The sequence below is a fragment of the Melopsittacus undulatus genome, chromosome 6, assembly GCF_012275295.1.
Source record: "Melopsittacus undulatus isolate bMelUnd1 chromosome 6, bMelUnd1.mat.Z, whole genome shotgun sequence".
Classification (NCBI taxonomy): Eukaryota; Metazoa; Chordata; class Aves; order Psittaciformes; family Psittaculidae; genus Melopsittacus; species Melopsittacus undulatus.
Window position 1 is genome coordinate 74668383 of NC_047532.1, and position 25240 is coordinate 74693622.

At 50.8% G+C, this 25240-nt stretch overlaps 1 protein-coding gene across 4 annotated transcripts; it reads left to right on the top strand.

Annotated features, from left to right (window-relative positions):
• Positions 1-1309: 1309 nt before the first annotated feature.
• LOC101878909 (UAP56-interacting factor-like) lies at positions 1310-12599 on the top strand. 4 transcript variants are annotated; one of them, XM_034063436.1, is made up of 9 exons: positions 1310-1394; positions 2487-2630; positions 5877-6019; positions 8471-8604; positions 9114-9195; positions 9615-9658; positions 9744-9818; positions 10583-10694; positions 11452-12599. In XM_034063436.1, the coding sequence occupies exons 1-9, from the start codon at positions 1313-1315 to the stop codon at positions 11545-11547; spliced, it is 912 nt and encodes a 303-aa protein (XP_033919327.1). In that variant the 5' UTR covers positions 1310-1312; the 3' UTR covers positions 11548-12599. The 4 variants fall into 4 exon arrangements, with proteins under 4 accessions (XP_033919327.1, XP_033919328.1, XP_033919325.1 ...); XM_034063437.1 differs by having other exon boundaries at positions 9618-9658; XM_034063434.1 differs by having other exon boundaries at positions 10583-12599.
• The last annotated feature ends 12641 nt before the right edge of the window (positions 12600-25240 follow it).

Here is a 25240-nt window from a genome sequence, read left to right on the forward strand (position 1 = left end):
TAATTGGACGCTTATGAACTATTTCATATCTTTACCTCTTCCTAGAAGAATGGGATCATCAGCCCCGTGTGACTCGTTTGCTCAATGTGCACTCTCTGGAGGTGATGCCTGCTATCAGGAGTCTCATAGGCTGCCTCCATTGCTAAGTGTGTTGAGGATAAAGTGTCTGTTTAGAAATGGAAGATGTTTCATTATAGTTACAAAGCTATTCTTTAGTGATCTGGTAGAAATGAATCGATAGGGCAGGCAATCTAAAGCATGAAAAAATGGTTTTCATAAGCAAATTTACAGTGAATTTACAGTGATCCCAGTTTCACGAGGGCTTTTGCATTCCTAGTCCTGTAGGAACTGAAACACTGCCATGGAATAGCAGTCCATCTAAGCAGTTACTCTGATCTGTAAAAGTTGACCCATGAAAGAGGTTTGAAAACTGCAAAATGGACACGTACGGAATAGTGCATTTGGAGGTGAAATTTATCTCAACCTCCAGGTTAGTGCTCAACTTCATGCAGACAAGAGATTTCTATCACTTTTTGTCTAAAATAGATACAAATTAAATCTGTTACAATTTGATTTTAGAATTCCAGGGCAGAGAATCCTGCAGATCAACTATTCATTTTATTAGAAATGTGCTTTCTGTTAGCTATAAATTTGCTGTGTACCTGTTTTTTCTGGCCTTCATCAAACATAAAGAGGCACTAAACCCACACAATTGTTTTAACGGCAGAAAAGTGTATTAGAGATGAAACAAGAACCTCTTTAATACTCAGTGCTTTCTAAGGTAGGGTTAATGAAATCTTTTATCTTCCTCTATACCAGCCAGAAATAACCCACCTTGTGTATGAATAGCAATTATTTATGCATCTGCTGCCGTTTTGCCAAACAGCTCTTTCTGTAAAGCAGAACTTCATAACATGATTAAAAATATTCTGAGCCATATCAACTCACAGGAACTAAAATACCTAGAGAAAAAAAAAGCAAAAAATGGATGCAGGAATGCCCGCTTTCGTTGATTGGAATAAAAGCACAATCGCAATCTGATGAAGGCCCCTCTCCAGCGCCCTTGTAGCCCCCTTCAGACACTGGAACCTGCTCTCCTCGCAGCTCCTCTCCCGCAGGCTGAACAGCCGCAGCAGGTCCCTCTGGACGTCAGAGGCCGCCGGGGTGCAGAGAAGCAGAGAGCCGGGGCAGGGAGCGCCGCGGGGGCAGAGCAGGGCTCGGTGTGTCCCGGGGCGGGGGCCAGCGGCGGGGCCGGGCCGGGCCGCACATTCCGGGCAGGCGCAGTGCGCGGCGGCGGCGCCGGGTCGGAGCCATGGAGGCGGAGGGGCCGCAGCCGGGGCCGGTGGCGGCGGCGGGGCCGGAGCCGGGCGCCGAGGAGATCGACATGTCCCTGGGTAGGTGAGGCCTGGGCCCGGCCTCGGGGGTCTCGTTTGTGCGGGGTCGGGACGGGCAGCGCAGCTCGGGGCGGCCCCGCAGGGCTGGTCTGTGCCCACCGCGGCCACCCGCACCCGGCTGCGGTGGAAGCGGATCCCGGCGGGAGGAACGGGCTCCAGAGCGGTCCGTGTGCTCAGCGGGCAGCACCCGGCTCCGGGGAGAGCCCAGAGTGAACGATCGCGGTACTGAAATGGAGCTGGAGCCGTGTTGGGGCGCGGGATATTTATAGCAGCCGCTGGCGCTGCCGCTCCGCTGCACCGGGAGCCGCACAAGCAGCAGCCGCGGCACCGCCGATGCCGGGGGTTATCGCTGTGATATCACCGCATGGAAGGAAAGGCGGAGGATCCCAGGCTGGTTTGGGTTGGAGGGACTGTAAAGAGCACCCAGTTCCAACCCCTGCCATGGCCAAGTCATCCCTGGGTCAGCTCCCTGCCCGGGAGCTCATGTCACGTCCTCCCAGCAATGAGCCACTTGTCAGGAATAGCGCAACATTTTCCACTGTGAACTCAAGCTGATCCCTTGGCTGATGCACCCGTGGTTTAATGCTGCTGGGAGGGTTTACAGCAATAGCAGTGCCCTCAGTTGTCATTTACCTTCTGTTTGCTGATGTGTGATACTCACAGAACCTCAGCCTAGTTTGTGTTGGAAGGGACCTTAAAGCTCATCCAGCTCCAACCCTGCCATGGGCAGGGACACCTTCCACTGGAGCAGCTTGCTCCAAGCCCCTGTGTCCAACCTGGCCTTGAACACTGCCAGGGATGGGGCAGCCACAGCTTCTCTGGGCACCCTGTGCCAGCGCCTCAGCACCCTCACAGGGAAGAGCTTCTGCCTAAGAGCTCATCTCAGTCTCCTCTCTGGCAGGTTTTAATGTGTTGTTGATTGGTTTTGTGGGTTGGTTTTGACGTGTTGGTGGCTGGTTCTGGGGGTTGTTGATTGGTTTCACAGGTTGTTGGCTGGTTTTAACATGTTGTTGGTAAGTTTTAATGGGTTGTGGTAGGTGTTCCAGGTTGTTGGTAGGTTTAAGAGGTTTCCCCTTTGCTGTTCTGCTCTAGATGACATCATAAAACGCCATCGAAAAGAGCAGACAGATGCCAGCGCTGGGGGGCACGAGCGAAGGCCGCAGGTCAAGCCCAGGAACTCAGTGTACGGGTATGGACGGCCCCGCTTTCGTGCCTGGATGCAGAGGAATTTGCAAGGTAGGTGAGGCCTGCCGAGCTGGAAACACCTTTGTGTAACCAAACACGGCTCCTAAAGCCTTCTCCTATCTAATCCCTGTATGCCTATGAGATGCACTCAGGCTCTGAATAGCTTTTCTATCTGCACAATGGAATATCAGGGCCTTTTCAGAGCATAAATTCATCGATTTCTCTCCCTTCCACCCTCTCATGAATTACTAATTCAAAGTGACTTAATATCTATTCTCTATTCCCTTTAGCTTTGCATATTTTAATTATGCCTCTTCCTAATCCTCTTTTTCCCAGAACACACTTAAATTACCCCTTCAGTAACTGTCTTTGATAGCTCAGTTATTGGAGCTAATTTGTCACTTTTGCCAACCATGCTATTTTTATGATGATGCCAAGTGATCATACACTAATCTCTGGTTCCATAAGCTTTCACCTACAAACCCACCATTATCTGCTGCATGAAATGCCACCTCTAGCACCATTTTGCTTATTTTTTTCCCCTTTAAATCACTTCAGTGCAGATTTTGGTGGCATTTTGCAGCAGTGTCTGTGCAGCCTTCCTCTGGAGTGCCAATGGCACATGAGGACAGTGGGATTGCTGGGAGCGATCCTGCTTGGCTCTGATCTGCCTCCACTCCCATGTTCTCGGTCTCCAGCACAGAATCGTTCCAGCTCAGAACAGGATGATGATTGTTGCCCTTTGCAAATTGATTTTCTCTGTCAAAGCACAGGCTTTGATATTCTTCCACACTCAAGTGACTACTCAGGGTCAAATAAAGCGAACAAAATACCTTGTTTGACCAGTTCCTCAGAACAGAGAACTTTCCTCTTCATTTCTAGGTTTATTTCTGCTACTCCTAGTGTTCCCTAGGCTTGAACTGTGCCTGCATTTGGCCCTGCCAAGTGCAGACACTCATCATGCTGTGTGGTGCTGATGCCCGGAGCACTTCTGTGAAGCTCAGCACAACTGGGAATTTAGCCTGTAATTACTCAGGGGCTCATTTCACTTTGGTCCCTGCTGAAATGCAGACCCTTCAGGGCTGAGGCGTGATAACTGTTATCAAAATGACAATCAGATCAGCCCAGTGCTGTAATGACAGAGGATAGAGAGGGGTATTATGCTTATTAAACCAGCAAGAGCATTCGTGCTGGCGAAGTGCATTATCCCTCCAGGAATAGGGCTTAAACAATTTCCCTAGTGGGGAAAGAGGATTTTTAATGGCAAGAAATTTGAATTTCAGATCTTCTCGAAAAAACAGTCTGTCAGACATAAGTCTGACAACAGTCTGTCCACTTCTTCCCAGAGTGGACTTGCTGGGCAGAGAAGCTTCTTGGCCAATTGAGGTGTGCTCAGCACCATGCCCTGAGCATGCACCCAGGCATGGTGGCTTGCTGCTGCTGTGGTGTTTTATCACAGAACCCCAGACTGGTTTGGGTTGAAGGGACCTTAAAGCTCATCCAGCTCCAACCCCTGCCACAGGCAGGGACACCTTCCAATGGAGCAGCTGCTCCAAGCCCCTGTGTCCAACCTGGCTTTGAACGCTGCCAGGGATGGGGCAGCCACAGCTTCTCTGGGCACCCTGTGCCAGCACCTCAGCACCCTCACAGGGAAGAGCTTCTGCCTAAGAGCTCATCTCAGTCTCCTCTGTTCTGGCAGGTTAAGGCCATTCCCCTTGGCCTGTCCCTACAGGCCCATGTCCAGAGCCCCTCTCCAGGTTTCTTGGGGGAACAGACCCAGAAGGGAAGAAAAGGCCATTCAACACAGTGAGACCACTTCTGATCAAAAAGGCACAGATTGTCCAAATTCATGTGTTTGTCAGGAGAATTTTACACACCTGCACTTCTGCAGGGAGAAAATACCATCATTTGCAAAGAAGATAGCCACTGCTCCCCGAGAGCTAGTGAACAGCATTGCATTTCTGTGGGTGCTCCCAGCCAACACCCTGATGTGCTGCTCAGGAGCCACTTCCCATGGACATGCCCTGGTGCCCTTTTGTTTTAGAGCCAGGGAAGCTCAAGTCACCCTCCCTTGGCCTCCATTATAACCAGCCCAAGCTGGCGCCAACCAGTGACACACCCTGGGGCTGGAGCCTTCATTAATCACTGTGGTGGTGGCCCCTGACAGCAACATCACTGCTGCCTCAGGGCGCTTCATTTCTGATTGCTCAGAGTCATTATGAATTGCTGTGACGCAGGAATCGATGGTGTAGGTTCAATACATGCATCCCACTGCTCTGGAATGTGTATCAGTGAGGTCCAGGGTTACTGCCTTGCAGCCCTCTGCCATGCCTGGTCATAAAATCATAGACTAACAGTCTGGTCTGTGTTGGAAGGAACGTTAAAGCTCCTCCAGTTCCAACCCCTGCCACGGGCAGGGACACCTTCCACTAGAGCAGCTTGCTCCAAGCCCCGTCCAACCTGACCGAAGTGATCAATACATCCATCTGAGTATGTATGCATGTTTCACTAGTGTCTATAGCCACTTGGAAAAGGTCTACGTTATGGCTACAGAAGCTTATCATGTGGAGTAATTAGACTTTAGTGCGCTGTGCCTCTGTCTGACAAGGGTGCCTTCTCCTCGCTTGATGCTTCAGCACACTTCAAAATCATAAACAGGTTTAGGGCAAGACACCGAAGGCAAGACAGGCTGTTGGTGTGTATGTGCTGTGCAGTGAGGTAAAACAGCAGCAGAAGGGGCACCCTTCAATGTATACAGTACGTCAGGATATGTCATGCTAAAAATAACTTAAAAAAATGGTCCAGTCTTCACTTACCAAGTGCTATAATGTGGGCACTTAAAGCTCTCCCATGCTGCTGTGGGACTGAATGCTCGAGTCGCTTGTGTATCTGTATCCAAAGGCTTTTTCCATTTCACGGTGAATTCCCAGCAATGGGAGCTCTGACAAGAGAGTGACAGGTTTCCTGATGCGAGTGTTCCTGCCTTTATTAGGAGGCAGAGTTGCGGAAGGCTTTTCTCTTTTATATTCTTTCAAATTAAATCCCAGAGCCATCAAATCACAGAGTGGTTTATAAGTAGTTGTGAGTCCCACGCAGAATGGGAATTATTATTGGAAAGATAAATTATTTAATATTCCACAAAGTTAATTTACTTTTCTGGACTAACTCAACGTGATTCTTGCATCTATTCCTGCAGACACTCCTGTATCATATTAAATTCACCATGTAAGCCACTGGCAAAACCGTAAATGTGAACTGAGCTTTGAAGGATGCTAAACAAAGAGTTTGTTTTCATAGGACCTGCCCGGTTTAGAAGAGGGTTTGGACAACAACAGTTCAACCGGAGACAATTCAGGAATGCTATGCCTGGTCCCAAGAGAACAGCAGCTGCTTCATTGAATGGAGTGAGCCCTTTAAATCGTCAGGCATCGGCTCCAGAGGTACGAGGGTGAGGAAGGCAGAGCTGCTCCTAAATGTCATGCAGAAACCTACTGGGGTTTGTGATCCTGGATCTCCCCGAAGAGCAATCTGCATAACAAATGTCCAGGCACTGTCTTGTGTGTGCCTGTAACTGCATTTGTATGCAGAGGTGAGTGCAGGCACACGCATATAAAATAGCAATTTTCCAGTTGGTTTTATGAGCTTATAACTTGGCATAATTGGAGTGAATTGGTTCCTGAGGGGTTTACAAAGACAGATTTTTTAGGAATGTGTTCTTAAAGGTTTAAAATATTTCCATAAAATCAAATTCCAATTCATCATATCTATTGCCTTTCAGAGGAGGTGTATTAGGATTCATCATTACTTGTCCTCCACCCAGAGCATCTTCCAACATGTAGTGAAGGCAAAGACCAGGCTGTTGGTGACTTCAGGTAGCTTTGGTTCAGAGAGGTACTTTTCACTAGCAAGTGGGTATCCCCCCTAGACACACTGATTCCCAGGGCTATGAAGCCATGGGACAGATTGCCCATGTTCTTCCATGTAAAATGCTTGATTTTTCATTCATGGCTTTCCCTTTTTCAAGTTTAAGTGTTTTGGTCTTATCTCTGCTCAAAAACATTTAAAAAAGAAAAGACTGAAATATTTTCATTTGGTTTTTTGAGCTATTTTTAACACTCGAGATGGGAAGGAAGGGACATGTTCACCCTTAAAGTCATTCCCACAGCTCTCTGCTGAGTGTCACTACCATGTAACTGGCTTGGTGTAGAGGGTGGAAATCAAGTGAATTAGTCCTGTGTGAGAGAGAGTTGTTCCTTCTGCACTGATGGAGATCCACTCAATTAGGAGGTCATGTATTCTCAGTAAGCTTTTAAAACCCCACCAAAATGGCGCACATGACGGGACATTGAATAGCTGTCTGTCCTGGAGGTATAAAGAAGAGAGCCTTAATTGAGCGTGCATGTGCATGGTGTGTGGTTATTCCTGAAAGGAAAATGGGATGACTCAGATAGTGTGCGGGGCTGGGTGTTACCAGGAGGGATAAGCAGTTGCTAGGAGGCATAACTCTGCTGTAGCTTCCATTTTGCAGAAATAAACCAAGTGGGAAGAATGTGGAAACACATTCCCAATTAGTGGGGAGGAACACTGGTGGTGGCTGTCCCACAGAAATAGATGAGTTAGAGCCCATGGTAGCTGGTATTAAATAGCTGCAGGAGGACTTACACTGCTGAGGGGTCTTCTGATGTGCTTCATACTTCAGGGCTTGGAATGGGCAACGAATGTGTCCAAACAAGAAAAAGTCAATGACCAAAAAGAAACTTGAGCAAAGCTACAGAGGTTTGCTTGGATGAGGTTTACTCTCCATGGACTCATTCTGGTTTTGGGTTTCTGCACCATTAGAATGAAATGCTCTTCCTGGTACTTGTAGTTTGATGCCCACGAACCGAGTGTTGACAGCAGTGGATACTGACTCCAAATGTTGAGGCTCCAGCAACAGTGCTCAGTAGAAATATTCCTGGCGTAGATACAAAAGGCCATGTAAGAGGCCAGTTTTTAATAGAGTTACTGAGGAATTGGGTCCCAGCAAGAAAATATCAAAGGAAGAAAATAAAAAACACCAGCAGCGCAGGGTTGTTCTGCTGTGAGACTGAAGTTGTAAAGGAAAAAGAGTCGGAAATGAGAATATGTGGAATACTGAGCACACAGTGTGGGGATGAGCCCCCTCTGAAGCAAACGCAAGTGGTGCTGAGAGCACAGAGGGAACCATGGCTGTGTCACTGATCAGCACTCTCACTACAGGGCAGGATGGGGTGATTCACCCCAAGGCAGAGCCAGATAAAATGCTGGATCAATGCAGGAGTGGAGGGAAGGATGGTCATGTCCTGGTGCTTGTGTTGCTTCCATGAGGGACATGGAGCTATTGGGGTGAGGCCAGAGGAGGCCATGGAACTGCTGCAACAGCTGGAGCAGCTCTGCTCTGGAGCCAGGCTGAGAGAGCTGGGCTGGGGCAGCCTGGAGAAGAGAAGGCTCCTGAAGGGGAGACCTGAGAGCAGCTCCAGTGCCTAAAGGGGCTGCAGGAAACCTGGAGAGGGGCTTGGGACAAGGGCCTGTAGGGACAGGCCAAGGGGAATGGCTTTAAGCTGCCAGAAGAGGGGAGACTGAGATGAGCTCTTAGGCAGAAGCTCTTCCGTGTGAGGGTGCTGAGGCGCTGGCACAGGGTGCCCAGAGAAGCTGTGGCTGCCCCATCCCTGGCAGTGTTCAAGGCCAGGTTGGACACAGGGGCTTGGAGCAGCTGCTGCAGTGGAAGGTGTCCCTGCCCATGGCAGGGGTTGGAGCTGGAGGAGCTTTAAGGTCCCTTCCAACCCAAACCATTCCATGCCTGCATGCTTGCTGTTTCATGCACTGAGGCTGCGAGGCAGGTGGCAGTGGCTGAGCTCTCACTTCTCTTTCAGGGTAACACGAAGAATGATGCTTTCTCCAAGAGCAGCAGCAGCAGCGTCGTGCAGGCAGAGGGACGGCGACGGCCACCCCCAGGCCCCAGGAGGTTCAGAGGAGCTGCTGCCAGCGCTCAGGCTGCAGGGAGAAGGTAAAATCTTCAGTAACTTGGGGATTTTTTGGCTTCCAGAGGTGACCTGGGCAGCTCCGGGGCTCTGCTGGGAGTGCCTGCAGGGATGTGCTCATGCAACAGGGGGAAAATGCCCCTGGCAATGCTCAAGGCCAGGTTGGACACAGGGGCTTGGAGCAAACTGCTCCAGTGGAAAGTGTCCCTGCCTGTGGCAGGGGTTGGAGCTGGATGAGCTTTGAGGTCCCTTCAACCCAAACCAGGCTGGGGTTCTGTCATTTTTTGATCTGTTTTTAACAAGCAGAGCTCAGCACCAACACAAACTGTTGCTTCATTTGAGCAGAAAAACAAGTTCCTCTGAACTACTTTGCTGGCAGAAAACCTGCTGGGCTGAGCTTGGTAACAAAGAGCTGTATTTGCTTCCCATACTGCTTTTTAATCCCAAGCTGGGTTAGGTATTTCAGCACTTAACTTCAGGAGAGATTTGGCATCATGCTCACCTATGTCCTTTCCTTTCTCCTTCTTCTCCGCAGACCTTTCCGGCTGAACAGGGCACCAGCTTTCCAGCAGAAGCGGATGCAGCAGCGGTTTCTCAAAGCCAAATTTCAGAGAGGGGTCAGTATCGTGACATTTTCTGTTCTTTTCTGATAGTGATGAGCTTTCAGTTTTACCCATTGTGTCTTTGATCCCAGAAGTTCCTGGGACAGGTGGATGACTTCAACAATGAGTGTATTGCTAGGGAAGTATTTGCAGGACAGGCAGATTTTAATGCAGTGGGTCCAGAGAAGGACAACGGAGCTGGTGCAGGGCCTGTAGCACAAGAGAGATGGGGAACAGCTAAGGGACCTGGGGGGTTCAGTCTGGAGAAGAGAAGGCTCAGGGGGAACCTGATTGCTCCCTACAAGTGCCTGAGAGGAGGATGGAGCCAGGAGGGGCTGGGCTCTGCTCCCAAGGAAAAAGGGATGGGACAAGAGGAAACGGCCTTAGTCACTGAGAGCTAATCCTTAAGTAATTATTTCAAATGTGTTTCCCAGCAGACGGAGGCTGATGGCAACAGGAAACTGCCACGGATGAGAAGGTAACTGGTGACCCAAGCACGCTGCAAACATGCTGTGCTCTTGCAGGCTCAGCTTGAAACTGGATCCATGTCCCTGTTTTGGCAGGTGGCAAGTGAAACCTAGCCCTGGAGCAGTTCTGACGGTGTCTGTGGCCAATCCTCAGGCAGGCCAGGCTGGCCCGTGAGTAAATGGAGGGGTTTGTTCATGTGGGAATCCTGCAGAAGCATACACAATCCCTTTAGAACTATGGCAGCTTGGCTTCTATGATCCCAAAGTGGTTAGCAGATGATGTCTTATTCCCTTCTCAGTCTATCTGCCAGAGGTTGGTGATTGCCATATGGCTGGTTTGTTAACCAGAGTAGGAAGGGGGATGGCAGGCTGACTGTGCCCGAGGTGGGATGTCCCCTGCACCCCGGGGACATGGTGTGCTCGCTGTGCTGCAGGGCAGCAGCTTTAACCCTGGGCTGAGCCGGGTCCCAGCACCATGATGAGGGGTGGATGAGGGCACTTGCATTGTCCAGGGTGCAGGGAGCACCCTGTGATAGGCTTGACATGACACAGTCCCCAGGGCTGGCATGGCAGCTCTCCTGGCACCCTTTATGGAATCACAGAATGGTTTGGGTTGGAAAGGACCTTCAAAGCTCATCCAGTTCCAATCCCCCACAAAGAGCAGGGACATCTCCAACTAGTTCAGGTTGCTCAGAACCACATCCAGCCTGGCCTGCAATGTCTACAGGAATGGGGCAGCCATCACCTCTCTGGACAACCTGTGCCAGTGTTTTGCCACCCTCATGGTACACAGTGTCTCCCTCACCCACCCTACCATGAGATGTGCCATGGGCCATAGGGGCACCCGGGTGTCTCCTCCTTCCCTCGCTGGTCTCAGGCATTAGGCAGTGGCTGCATTCACATCCAGGGTGACTGCGGGTCTGTGCTCTCCCCAGGCCTGGATCCAAGCGCCCGTTCCTGCGCAGCCGGAGGCCGCCGCCGCGCGCAGCCAAGCCCCAGCCCAAGGGGGTGCTGCTGAGGTTCAACTTCCGTGCCATGGCCAACCAGGTAGAGGATGATCGACGGCACAGGCAGCACCCCGCACCCTGCAGCAGCCCTGCCACTAACCCGGTCACGCCACACTCAGGTCTCTGGGGCTGCCGATTGGGTTTATGTAGCATGACCTGGGAGCAGAGACCCGTGTTGGCTGGGTTGCTCCCTGAACTGAAGGCATCTGAGAAGACTGTTCAGCAGCTGCAGACTCAGCCCAGTTTCTCCCACTCCGTTGTCCTCTCTTGGCCTGTCCATGTGCTTGCTCGGAGCGGGGAGATACTGCTTGTGAGTGGTCCTGGACGGCAGGGACTGTTCCACTGTTGGTGCTCCCAGCTCCTCAGAGACACACAGCACTTGTGGGCTTTGCTGTCTCTTTGCTTTGGTGACCTTCTCAGTGCCAGTTTTGTGCTAAAGTATGGTCCAAGAGCCCTGGGGCAGGTCAGAGATCCTGCTCCACCTTCTTCACTGCTTGTTTGGACGTTCCTTGTCTGGATGGTTTGGTTTTACTTGGTGCCTGGTGCTCAAATGCTACATGCTTGCTCCTGTTTTTGCCAAGGATGGACGGTATCTTGGGGCTAGGTGCTGCTTGAAGCTGTTTTCCAGCTGCACCCAGTCTGTCAAGCTCCTTGTCTCCATGTGCTGAGTGGTTTAATTGACTAACTGGCTGTGAAGCACCGTCCTGACTGATGGGCTCTAATCAATACCCTGCTGCAGATTTGGCCATGCTTTGCCACGAGGCACAGGACTGACTCAGTCTCCCTTTCCCCTGCAGACCAGCCTGACGCTGGATGAGAGGTTCTCTGGTCTGAGGAATAAGAGGCGCTTTACAGCAGCCAGGAGCGCCGGCCGGACAGTCACCATGCCCTAGCACCGCTCCTCAGGGACTGCCCTCACAGTCCAGGCCCTGCAATGGGCAGCTCAATAAAGCTCAATAGATTTATTTCCTCCAAGATAGCTACTTTGGCAACGCGCTGTCTCCTTCCTTACACGCTGGGTGAAGAGCGAGTGAGGGCAGGTACAAGGCAGGATGAGAGCTGGGGCCAGAGCATAGGAGCAGGGCGATGCATGGGGACGAGTGGAGGTGGATTTGTCCTGCTGCGGATCCACAAGGCTGGCATCACCCCTGTCATCCTGTGCTGCCCTGCAAGAGGGAGCAGGGACCAGCTCCAAGCCGTAGCCATGGAGCCTTCCCTGCATTGCTCCATGGGTGGGAAGGGTTGAGGACATGGCCTGCCTATGCTGGGCTCAGAGCAGGGAGCAGAACACGTGTTGCAGCAGTGGCACCGGTGGGATGCTCAGCTGCCACATTCGCCAGCATCCACCTCCTTGCCCAGTTTGTTCCCTATGCTTGAGGTGTGCTGTGTCCATCCTGGAAGCATCCTGCTCTTCCCTGACACTCAGGCCTGAGCACCTTGTGTTTCTCTTTGGTTTGCTGTGCTGTTGTGACCGCTGCTGCTCCCCGGTTGCAGGGATGGGGTGGGACATGTGGTGCTGCCAGGGGTACTGTCCTTGACATGGAGCACACACACAGTTTGTCCCGGCCCGAGACAGGTTTTCCATAGCTGTGTATTAGGGATGTGGTAGGCGCAGCTCTGCCCATGCTCAGAGCACCAGCACAATAAAACCAGCAGCTGCAGGGACACAGGGCTGCCAGCACCCCATAAATGGGGGCTGAGATAGCCAAGTCCTGCACCAACCATGAGTCACAGATCCATTCTCCAGCCACTGCTGCAACCCAGCACCAAACACTGGACACAGCCTGGCACTGGGCTCGGAGCTACACTCATTACAGTAAATATTTGATAGGCTTCTTTACACCGGGCATCTAACAAACTGGGCTCAACTGGTTTATAGCAATGTGTGAGATGCTGTTAGTGACAACGTGGCCATGTACGAGTCCAATGCACTGAATAAAACACTAACCTGTCCAGTGTCATCTCCAGTTATTTCCCTTCCTCCAACAGGCTTCGGGACCTCAGCGTGGCCCCGTGGGTGCAGCACGGCTGCATGGGTGCATGGGTGTATGTCAGGAAGCAGGAGTCCCGATCAGTATGTGGGCACGGGGATTGAGCATCCTCAGTGGGTCTGCCAATGGCACCGAGCTGTGTGGGGCAGACACACTGGAGGGAAGGGATGGGATCCCCACAGGGCTGCTGAGTTCCCGTGCGGCGAGAGGCAAAACTGGCTTTGCACAGACGAAAACTTGGGAGCAGAGGAGCAAACCCAGCACCGGGCCGGGCACGGAGCGAGCCCGCAGGCACCGAACACCCCAAGGGGGCAGCAGCCGCCTGCGGGCTGGGCCCCGGGAATGGGCACGATGTACCCGGGACACATCCTTACCCCATGGCATCCAGAAGCACCTCCGGGATAACACCTCGGGTGCAATGAGACCCATGCAGGGCCCTGTGGAGCAGTTCGGGGGGGGCACAGGCTCACGCGTGTGGCCCCGGTCGGGGACTGCACTGAAGCCGCAGTACCGGTGGTTTCTGCCTTCGGTCACTGGTATCATCCTCTTTAACAGCATTAGGTAGGGTTTCTGCCGCTATTGTTCCTGCTATTTGCTTTCTGTCTGTTCGCCTGTGCCTCAAAGGGGGGGATGATGAGTGAGCCTCGTGAAGGTGTCCCTGCCCGTGGCAGGAGCTGGAACTGGATGAGTTTTAAAGGTCCCTTCAGCCCAGAGCAGTCTGTGGCTCTCTGAATGTTCATTCCTTTGCACAACCGGAATTTACAACCCCGTGTTGTGTCCTGCCTTATGAGATTCTCTGCTTGTCCTCTGCCTGGAACAAGATCCATTGCTCTGGTCACCTTTGTACTCTTTCTAGCTCTGCTGCATCTGCCTGAAGCACCAGGGCTCAAGCATTATTCATTATTATCCATTGCAATGGATTTATAGGGACGCTCTGCTTTGGGTTTTGTTCCTCTTCTAATAATTCCTAACACTGCAGTTGCTTTCTGACCCAGAATAAGCACTTGGAGCAGGAAATGGTGAGGCATATTTATATTGGCTTAATTAAAGCAGCTTCCTTAGAACATCTGCTGCAGAAGCTGCTCTGAGGCCTCCACGCAGCTTCTCCTCTCCAGGCTGAGCAGCCCCAGTGTTCTCAGCCTGTTGCATGTTGGACCATATTTTCTTCCCTAGCTTGAGCCCTTTAGGCTGAGAAACCCACAGGCTCCTGCACACCCGTGGCTCGTAGGGAAGACACAGACCTGTAGGGATGTTTCAGCTCAGTCCTTCCTTAAGTGAGGCTCTTCACAAGTGATTTTCCATGTCACAGAAGTGTTATCATTACAGAAGTGCAGTGGTGGACACTGGGAGTTGACCATCAAGAGATGTTTAGTCTGTTGCTTCAGACACAGAAACTGCAGCTCTGTTCTGGTCCATACCCAGGCATTTTCTGCATACCAGCATTAGCTGCGGTCAACAGGGAAACCTTGGATGGGTCAACAGTGGAATCCTTTAAGCAAATCCACAGATGAATCCTTGTGCTGGGTCTAGGGCAGGGGAAAGTCTGACTTTGGGATGTGGGCTCACTGCAGGCCCAAGAGGAGGTGTGAAATGCATTGAGCTCTGTCAAACACCTCCTTGGCAAGGACGACTTTAGTGTGGTGCTGCTATTAAATCATGGAATCATGGAATCAACCAGGTTGGAACAGACCTTTAAGCTCATCAAGTCCAGCTGTTCCCCAGCACTGCCATGGCCACCACTAAAACTCTGGATGGGGTTATCCGTGTTTCAGGGTTGCTTGCAGCAACCTGGTCTAGTGGAAGGTGTCCCTGCCCATGGCATCTGAGTGTCAGCAAGCACCAAAAACACCCTTGTTCCAGGGTCTCCTTGGGCAGGGGGTCCCCAGCACAGCTCATGGCTGGGATTCCTGCTAAGCAACCCCAGTATGGAAAAAAGGAGCCTTTTGGGCTTTTATGTGTCTACAACAACCCAGAAACACACCAAGATCCCAAGGTTCTGGAGCAGCCCTGGAGCTACAGATGAGCAGGCACCTTACTGAGTGCAGTGGATCCAGCAGTGCCATAGAAGCACTTGGATTCATGCTGCTCAATGTGCCAGGTCACGAGTCTCTGGTGCAAATGAACACCACAGCACTTCTGGAAGGAAAAGGAACTTCTGTGCACTGCATACAAGATGTTCTGGTATTTATAGCAGCTCCAGCCATGGTCATTAAAATAGACAGTAATTGCAGCACTTATAAAGGAGGGCGATAGCAGAACAGAGCCACAAACAGAATGGGAACATGTACCAATTCTCAGCCAGCACCAAGCTTTAATGCGAGGTTTTATCTTCGGATGCAAGCCCCCAGTCACATCCATGTGTGGTTGTTTTTTCTAGCAAACGGGCTAGGTGGTACAGACCATAGCATGTGTATTTAGAGAACTTCATTTTATGGCCATTTCAAATTAGGAGCTGGTTCTCTGCTGAGATGCTCCCTTCCTAGAGCCAGCCAGGAAAAATACTCAAAATGTCGTGGACTGAGGCTTAACGGGCACACTGCAGGGGTAGGGAGCCATGTGGAGGCAGGGTCAGGGCAAGAGCTTTTCCTCTCTCTGAGCCATCCTGCCACAGTCTGTGCTAGAAACAAGCTCTGCACAGACCCTGGTGCACACAGAGACCATCGAATCCCAGTGTGGTTTGTGTTGGAAGGGCCCTTAAAGCTCCTCCAGCTCCAACCCCTGCCACAGGCAGGGACACCTTCCACTGCAGCAGCTGCTCCAAGCCCCTGTGTCCAACCTGGCCTTGAACACTGCCAGGGATGGGGCAGCCACAGCTTCTCTGGGCACCCTGTGCCAGCGCCTCAGCACCCTCACAGGGAAGAGCTTCTGCCTAAGAGCTCATCTCAGTCTCCCCTGTTCTGGCAGCTTAAAGCCATTCCCCTTGGCCTGTCCCTACAGGCCCTTGTCCCAAGCCCCTCTCCAGGTTTCCTGCAGCCCCTTTAGGCACTGGAGCTGCTCTCAGGTCTCCCCTTCAGGAGCCTTCTCTTGTCCAGGCTGCCCCAGCCCAGCTCTCTCAGCCTGGCTCCAGTTCAGAGCTGCTCCAGCCCTCGCAGCAGCTCCATGACCTCCTCTGCACTTGCTCCAACAGCTCCACATCCCTCTTGTGCTGCTGCCCCAGAGCTGGATCAGGGCTGCAGGGGGGGGTCTCCCCAGAGCAAAGCTGAGGGGCAGGATCCCCTCCCTGAGCTGCTGTTCATGCTCTGGGGGTGCAGCCCAGGCAGCAGTGATGTGTAGCAGTGGGTGCAGCTCTGCAGAGGAGCAAGTAAAAGGGGATGTGAAGAACATATTTTGGGCCAGGCATTTTAATTTCAAACTGGTTTTTGCTCTACATTCCTTTAGGCCCTGCAAAAGCCCTGGTGACTCTGCTTTTCCAGTAGCACTTGTATTTTTAAAAGCCATTAAAATAGGTCTCACCGCACGCCCGGATATACAGACAATCACAATTTTGCATGTGTCAGGTTTTCAGGCCTACATCCGTTTTCTTTTTGCTGTCATTTTAAGCCATATTTACACAAAAGGGTTTCTGAATCTCAGCTGCTCAGTGAATTCTCTGTGGTTCAGCCTTGCTGAGTGGCACCAATCGTGGTCACTAAGCTATAGAAATGCTTGATGAGTTTTTTCTCTCCCCAACTTTAGTTTTTTAAACTCAGCATTCCCAGGAATTGTTGGCTGCTTTCTAAACCACCTGACAAAGTAAAACCCACACAATGCCAGAGAACTGAAAGATCATTCCACATTATTTTGCTCTGTTTGCTCCATTGCATTCACACTGTTGATAAATCTCTGCTCCCCACTCTAAAAAGTTACCACATCCCAGCCCTCTGCATTGTTCACTTGTGGTTTTGGTAAGGGACCCATCTTGGGACAGGCTGTGCCCAGCGCTGCCCCTCTTCATGCCCTGGGTGGTTCAACAATTGTGTGCTAAATGTTATCACAAGACCCAATTGTATAAAGTGGTGAAATCATCTGCAAGTGCGACAGCGCCGGGGAACCGCAGCGCCCGCCCAGGGGAGCAGGGCTCAAGCACAAGTGTTCTTCTGGCATGTGCTGAGGAACTCTGTTCTTTCCCAGCAAAAGGGTGTTCTCCATCACCAGCTCCGATGCTTCCTGCTCCACCCGGGTGATGCCCCAGCTCCACAGCACACTGTGATGCCTCCACTCACACCATCCCCATGGACATGGCAGCAGATTTGAGAAGGTGAATTAGTCTCTGCTCTGCCAAAGCCGTTGCTGCCTGCCTGTGCTTCCTTCCCACACTCCAGTGTGGTTTGCTGGGATTTACCAACCGCTACTGAGCAGGATTTCAGTCCCCATTCATATCTTGTCTATATTGGGATCTAGAATTTAATGGTAACATTTGGTCAGCTTTGAGTGCCTGATTCTAGCTAGGAAATATCTGATGTTCTCTCTTAGAAGCAGACCACTTACGTCTCATGACTACCCCCTAAACCAACATGTGTTTTGCGATACTTGTATTGTAAAATTTACTGTGTATCAAAGTCCTTAGGATCTACAGTGTGTGCCTATAGTAAACTGCCTTTATGTCTGTATCTTTTACAGCTAACCCAGCTTCTCTGGGCACCCTGTGCCAGCGCCTCAGCACCCTCACAGGGAAGAGCTTGTGCCTAAGAGCTCATCTCAGTCCCCCCTGTTCTGGCAGCTTAAAGCCATTCCCCTTGGCCTGTCCCTACAGGCCCTTGTCCCAAGCCCCTCTCCAGGTTTCTTGAAGCCCCTTTAGGCACTGGGAGCTGCTCTAGGGCCTCCCCAGAGCCCTCTCATGTCCTCGAAATTATGATCTAACAGCTCTGCTCCTCCTGCCTTGCACCAGCCCAAACCCAATCAGAATCACACACTCCCAGTATAATACCCAAAGACATCTCCTGCTTTGCTCTGCAATAAGATGCACCCAAGGGAGTAATTAGACATGGTTTGGACACTAATTGCTTGGCAGTGCTGTTTGCCTCCAGATACCTTGTTACAGCAATTGTGTGAGTCCATTTGCTTCATCTGATCAATGGAAGGGAGCTGGGTAGCAGCCAGGTCTGCAGGAGTGGTTTCAGTCCCTACAGCACCCAGGGCAGAAAATGATGCCCAAGCTGCAGGGCTCTGTGTTGCCTCTGAGGTAAAGCACCTCTCCTGGCTTGCAAATGTCACCTGGGACCCATGGAGCTGCAGGTTATGATGTGGGAACTGCCAGGCAGAGCTCGGTCCTGTGCCACACAGAACGTGGCATCTCATCCATCAGCCACCCTCAGTCTGCAGTCACCTGAATGGCCTTAAAGAAGGTAACGTGGCATGAATGATGAGGAAAGTCTGGATGAGTGGAGATGCACAATGTTAAATGCATCATTAGATGGGAGCTTCGCTTAAAGTCTTGCCTTAGAAAGATGGGAAAGGTTGAAATGTCCGATTCCTGCAGGAGGGAAACGTTGGCTTTCCTGCCTCTCCCTGTACAAACTGCAGTGTGGTCTCTCACTGCCAGTGCAAAGTTCTGCTTTCCCAACACCCGGGATCACCATGTTGGGATTTCCAGGAGGCTGAGCCTTTGGGCTTGTTGCTCTGCCTCGTGACCAGCCTCAGATAAAGCAGGACATTCTTCCTGCAGTCCATGTCCTGACCAGGCTCAGTGAGGACAACTCACATCAAACCCAGGGACTAACCACTTGGGATTAGGCACTGTGCACCCCCCTCTCTGTAGCCCATCTCCATACAGCCTCTGGATGATTTTGGCCATGCTGTGTGCATCTCATAAATGTATGATTTTAGATGCTGCATTGGCTGCACTCATGTGTCTGCTGCTGCAAAACACAGGATTGGTTTTAGCTGACATGTTCTGCAGAAACTGAGCAGCAAAAAGAGTTAAACTGTGGCAAATGCTGCTGACCGGAGAGCTGCACAGACACAGGCTCGGGGAAATGGGGTGGAGCAGCCTGAGAAGAAGGACTTGGGGTGTTGGGTGAGGAGAAGCTCCCCGTGACCTGGCTTCAGTGAGTGCTTGAGCCCAGAACCCCCCATGTGCTGGGCTGCACCCCCAGAGAGTGAGCAGCAGCTCAGGGAGGGGATCCTGCCCCTCTGCTGTGCTCTGGGCAGACCCCTCCGCAGCCCTGATCCAGCTCTGGGATGCTGTGATTCTATGACTGTGCCACATCCTCATGAAGCCTCTGATGTAACAGTCTGGGGGACTTCAGTGACCAGAACCGAGAAGCTAGGGATGTTTTCCTCAGAGAAATCAGTCCCACAGCAGCACCCTCACAACCCATGTCCTGGGCTTCTGACCTCCTCCTCCAGCCACACTCCATTACCTGCTGGAGCAAAGCACACCAGGCCAGCCCTTGGGAACAAGGAGCTGGAATGGAATGGTGAATCAGTGTAAAAGCCTGCATGAAGCTGAATTAGGGCCAGTGGAAACTGATCTATGAAGCCCACTTTCCAAATGCATAGCAATTCTTGGTGCATTTGTCCCATTTCTTGACTAAACAGTGAACAACTGGATCTCATCCAAACTTTGATCCAGAAAATTACTTGCTTCTACTGGGTAAACACAAACATGTTTTGCTGGGAGGGCCTGAGTTATCCTGTTACTTTCCTTACAACCCCCTTTTCCCTAGTCCTGGCTGGCATTTGCTCTCAAAAAGGAAGCTGAAGTAATTATTCTAAACAATAGACTAGCTAAACATCACCTTAGCACAGGAGCCTGAGATTCAGATTTTGTTGCTGGACTTTCTTGCCAGGCTTACAGCTCTTGGACAAAACCCTCACTTCCAGGTTCTTGGTTTGCCTTTTTTTCTACTTGTAAACACAAAATCCCTCATTTATCTGCACAGGAAAGCACAAACTTCTCCTTAGTTGGTAAAAATCTCTTTTCCATGGGTAATGCTCAATTCTGCCACCAGGAAATATCCCCATTGGCTGTAACGTGCTGCTCAAGCTGAGCAGAGGAGCTCTGACACTAGAGGAGCTCTGCCTCGGAGGCCATGCTGATGGAGCAGCAGCACCCAGGGTGCCTGAACTGCCTCTTGCAGCCTCCCAGCACGGGCTCTTGTCACTTCACTGCATGACCCTGTGCCCTGGAGAGCACCCCTGCACGTTGCTGCGAGCTGGTGCCATGGAACCACGGCCTGGGTTGTGTTGAAGGGACCTTAATCTCATACACATGAGATTTCTTTGCATCACCCCTTCAGGTGTTTACATACCTTAGAACAGAACAGTCTCATGGAGGGGTTGTTATTGGAAGCTGTCAGCCATAACATCCCAAACCTGCAGGAGATGCTAGGGGAGGTAAATAACCAACATTCCTATGGGAGCCAGCTGTGTGCTGTGCTGTGCCGGCAGGCAGCTGGGGCTATCCACTGTGTGCCTCTGATTGCTGAGATGGCACCAGCTCCTGCTGGGCCATAACAAAGAGCATCCAAGAGGCTACAGCATGGCAACAGAGCTACTCACAGAAACTGGGAACACCCACCTCTATAGTCCTGGGATGAGCAGCACAGAGCTGGGATAGGGCCCATCTCTGGGTGCTTTCCAACAAGTTTAGACCAGGTTGGACAGAGCCTTGGGCAATGTGGTCTAGCGTGAGGTGCCCCTACCTGTGGCAGGGGGTTGGAGCTGGATGCTCTTGAAGTCTTTGCCAACCCAAACTAGTCTGAGATACAAAGTTGGGATTTTTTTAGCCCTGATTCAGAAGGGGGTCACAAACCACCTCTATGCATACAGAGATAGGAAAGTGCAGCTTTGCCCAAGCACAGCTACAGCCACAGCACTAACCTGGAAAGGGACCAGGAGTTGGAAGAGGGGTTAAAGAAAGAGAGGAGCTGGTGTCTTGTCCTGCTTTATAATGAGATGCCAACAATGCAAACAAGGAGCAGGTTTTATAAATTGAGAGCTCACAAGCATCCTGCTCTTGTACCATCCAGTTCTTTGTAGTTACTTCTGCATAGTGCCATAGCTGCTTGCAGTAATTGAGTGGGAAGCAGCTAAGGGTTGCTAAGGTTTGGAGTTTTTCCTCTCCTGTTGACCCACTGTGCACTGGGGAGCTGGGGGAGGCTGAAGAACAGAGTTGATGGAAGGGCTCTGGCCTGCATCTCCTGTGGAGAGCATGGTGAGTAGGTCAAAAATGCTCCTGCAGGTCTTTGGTGCCTTGGCTCTGATGCAAAGTACTTTTCCTGGCTTGCAAATGGCATCTGGGAGAGGTTCAGCTGTATATAGAAGATAAAAGAACTACTTTCAGAGAGGAAATGTGCAGATTAAAGCTGGATTAGGTTGAGTAGAACTTGCCTTTAGATTATTTGTGTCACACGTGCTTGGTCTTGATGGCATTCATTACAGCAAGTACAGCCCAGGACTGTTTAAACTCAGAGCCAGGTCAGTGGAACCAGAGCCTTGGGGCAGCAGGGTCCTGTGGCTGCTGTGAGCAGGTTGGCAGGGAGGTGTCACAGTGGCTGTGGCTTTGGGCTTGATGCTGGATCACAGATGCTATTTCAGGAGATGCTGGGACAACAAAGGCACACTTCTGCTTTCTGCTTTCTTGTTGTCTTTAATGCAGAAGCAATTTGGACAGTAACCAAAGAGGAGAGGGAATAGATTGAGCCTTCAATTATGTGAAGACACTGAAACTACAGCTTTATTGCTTTGTTGTCTCACTGCTTGAAATGACAGACTTGGAGGGGTTTTTACGTAACAGAGTCAAGTGTTGGCTCCTGACTGTATATTTAGACACTTGCTCAGGTTGTAAGAGTACCAAGTAACCAGAGTCTCTCATTGAAGCCAGACAGGATGCTCCTGGGATGAAGAGAGAACCAAGGTGCTCAGTCCTTTTATAACCACACTAACTATAGAAGAGGATTCTAACTTTTGGGTTGATCATTTCTGTAGCTGTAGCCTGGGAGCAGCTTCCTTTCCAGAGCTAACCTTGGAAAATGCACAAGGAGAATTTTCTGCTTTCCATATCAGGAAGTGTTATTTGCATCTCGGACTCCTTTTTCCTTCTTCAAAAGAACAGAAAAAGAACCAGCTCTAGTAGCAGCAAACTCAGGAGTTTTATGTCAGATCTGAAAACCAAAATCTGAGTTTCTATATGTGAACCTTCTCTTTCACAGTGGAGACGCCCAAGTTCAATGTCCAACCACTTCTGTGTTTGACTGTTATAGTTGGTTAGTTAGGTCTGTGTAACACATAACAGTAATGGTGTCCTTGTGCCTCTGCCATCAGACATGCCAAAGCCATGCCTGTTAAAGTACTTGTGCATTTTAGCTGGAATGGTCCCTCGGTGCTCTGGGAAGGTACCTCAGGGATCAGCCTGAGCACTGGAAACAAGCTGGCAAGAGCAGCCAGTGCTGTGCCTGGCGCTTGGAGCCTGAGCTGCCACATCAGCATCACTTCCAATGGCAAGTCCTAGAGGAGAAGCTGATGCTGGAGGGGAGGAGCAGTGACAGAAGGGTCTTGCTGAGCCTGAGGCTCAGGGCAATGGGTCTCAGGGAGTGCCCATGGCTGTGACACAGCTGAACATACCCTGAGCTACCTCCACACCAATGAGATGAGTCGTGGAGCAAAGAAGCACATGGCTCACATTGAACCAGCATCTCTGGTTGTGGATATCCCCAAGGGGGCGGAACCAAGAGCTCCCCATGCCACATCCCAGCCCCGATGCTTTGTGGGCTCCTGTGTCCTCCTGTGGGTGTTGGGCTAAAGTGAGACCATGTACCCTGGTCCCATGAATGCCATGGTGGGGCCTGAGCTGGCTTTAAGAGCAGCCAGATGGCAGATTGCAGCCTTTTCTCTATAGCTCCATCATCCCTCATGCTGCTCTGGAAGCACTTGTAGCTACTGCATCAAACCCCAGTTTTCTGAGCTGAATTCAACAGAGAATCACATTAGCAAGATCTAAGACAGCCACCAAGTGTTCATTGCAGCCAGTTAATTCCTGGCCTGTGCTATGCATTCATCAAGACAGAGCAGAGCCAACAAAGAATGTCCCCACAAACCAGGATGTTTTAGCAGAGAGAGTTTCCAGAGAATGTAGGTTGGGAAAGCAGCTCGGATCTGTATAGCAAATACATGGTTCGATGTTACTAGAGATGCTGGATCATTTTGCAGTAGGATGTGAACAATTTCCCTCCTGCATCATTTCATCCCAGAATTGCTGTGTCATTATCCCATAGTTTTGGGGCTCCAGGTCCTAGGAACTGAGAATTTGAAGAATCATCTGACACAACCATCTTGGAAATGTTGCTGGAATAACCATTCTCTCCAGTCTTGTCTCCTTAACGTTAATAGTAATAAATTATGCAAGTCTTATTACTATTAAAAGGAGAATGCTGAATAGATGAGATTTCCCTGAGCCAAATAGATGGCATAACTCACATCTGAGAATGCTCCTCATGGTTATATGCCAAACAAAGGAAAGGATACAGGATGATGTCCTTTGGAAGACATTAATGTGGGCTGTACATCCTCACTGAGCAGCTTCTGTACCCAGCCTGTCGCTGCTGGTTGTACTGCAGCCAAAGTCCAACAGCCACTGTTGCTGCTGATGCCATGGCAAATTTACCTTCTTTCTGACTTGTCTGAGGGATTTCCTGGCTTCATTATTAGAGATTTGCACCTTAATTTTAATTTTTTCCCTTTTAGGTCAACTTTGAAAGTGATTGTTCATGAAAATGCCTCCTTGTGTAGGCAGACTGAGCTGCCCTCCTCGCCTCTCCTGGACAAACAGACTGCTCAGCTCCCTGCTCTCATGCTGAAGGTATGCTTCTAGATTGTGAGTTATTTGTGTGTCTTTCTTGAACTCTTCCAAGTGCTGAGCATCCTGGAATAGATTTACATCAGAATGGGAGATGCTGGATTTTGTTTGCTCTTTTCTCCCCCTTCCACTCCCTCAGAGCAATCTTCTCCATATGCACAAGTAATGATGGACCTCATTGACCCCAGGTTACCATGAGTTAAGTGGTGTGAGGAAAGCTGAGCGTGACCCTGGTGCTCCTCGCAGGGAGTCATTGGTGTTCTAAGGAGGAACAGGAAAAGTGTTTTAGAGCCAGACCTGAGGCTGAGGTTTTGAACTGTGGCAGCACAAGGTCTGGGTTTGCAGTGGCTGGGTCTAGACAGCGGCTGCCACAGCTTGTGAGGGTGGCTGGAAAGCACCTTTCCCTCGTCTCAAAGCGAGCCACCAGCAGCTAACAAGTGGACTTCCTTTTGTACCCATTACCCAAGGGCACATTTCATACCCATGCAGTGTACCCAGGTCCAACAACTGACCAGCCTTGAGCTCCATGGGTCAGCCCCTCTGCCATTTGCTTGCTTTGCTATGAGGTTGTCCTCAGTTAGGATATGATGGAGCTGGTCAGGCAGCAGGAGCCATCAGTGCTGGGGTAAGCTCTGCCTGAGGGAGTGACTGCCCTAAGCTGAACGGGGCCAATGACTTAGTGTCCTCTGTTGTTTCATCCCTGGATTTCAGGAATCAGAAGTGTGCTGTGCCCCCTTGTCTTGTCCCATGCAAACGTTCATGCAGGCAGGGCTTTCCTGGTATTCACACTCACAGTGTCTGCTGCTCTGACAAACCAGGGTGCTTTTGAGCCAAAAGGATGATACTTATTAGGTGTCTTGCAGTATAAATGGGGTCAGACGTCTCCATGTTCACTCCATGCTGGCTGCTCTCTGCTTTTCTCCCCAGCAACCCAGAGAAAGGCCAGGCCAAGCAAACAGCAATTTGCACACAACTCACCATCTCGTGTATGCACAGGGTTTTTACTGCACAGTTACCAGCAGCAAATACCTCAGTTCAGAAAGCACATGTTCATTTGTGGGTAACTCGGGAAGAGAAAAGCCCATCTTCTGTGGCCTCATAAAGTGTTTATAACCACTCAAAGTGCATTTGCTAATAAGAGAGACTGGGAAAGGAGATATGCCAGTGGCAGCAGTATGCTGTCAAGCCAAGATGAAAATGCAAGCAAGAAGTAGGGCACTTTGCTGCCTTCCCGCTCTCCCCTGCATTAATACCCAGGTAAGTTCAGACCTTTCGAAAGCCTGAGAGCTTGGCACTCTGGCAGGAATTACCAGAGCTAGAAGAGGGGTCACCGTTCCACAGCATCTTCCCATTCCTTCCTTGGGATTCTGGAGTGTGCACAAATGCGTGATTTGTGATTGCACATTCCCACTGGGATCAGAGAATCACTCACAGATTGGTGTGATTGGGGATGGGTTGAAAGGGACCTTAAAGCTCCTCCAGCTCCAGCCCCTGCCACAGGCAGGGACACCTTCCACTGCAGCAGCTGCTCCAAGCCCCTGTGTCCAACCTGGCCTTGAGCACTGCCAGGGATGGGGCAGCCACAGCTTCTCTGGGCACCCTGTGCCAGCGCCTCAGCACCCTCACAGGGAAGAGCTTCTGCCTAAGAGCTCATCTCAGTCTCCCCTGTTCTGGCAGGTTAAAGCCATTCCCCTTGTCCTGTCCCTACAGGCCCTTGTCCCAAGCCCCTCTCCAGGTTTCATTTAGGTATCAGAAGGCTGTTATAAAGCTTCCTGTCATGGTTCATGGTGCTCAGGGTGGTGGCAGCAGGCTGTTGGA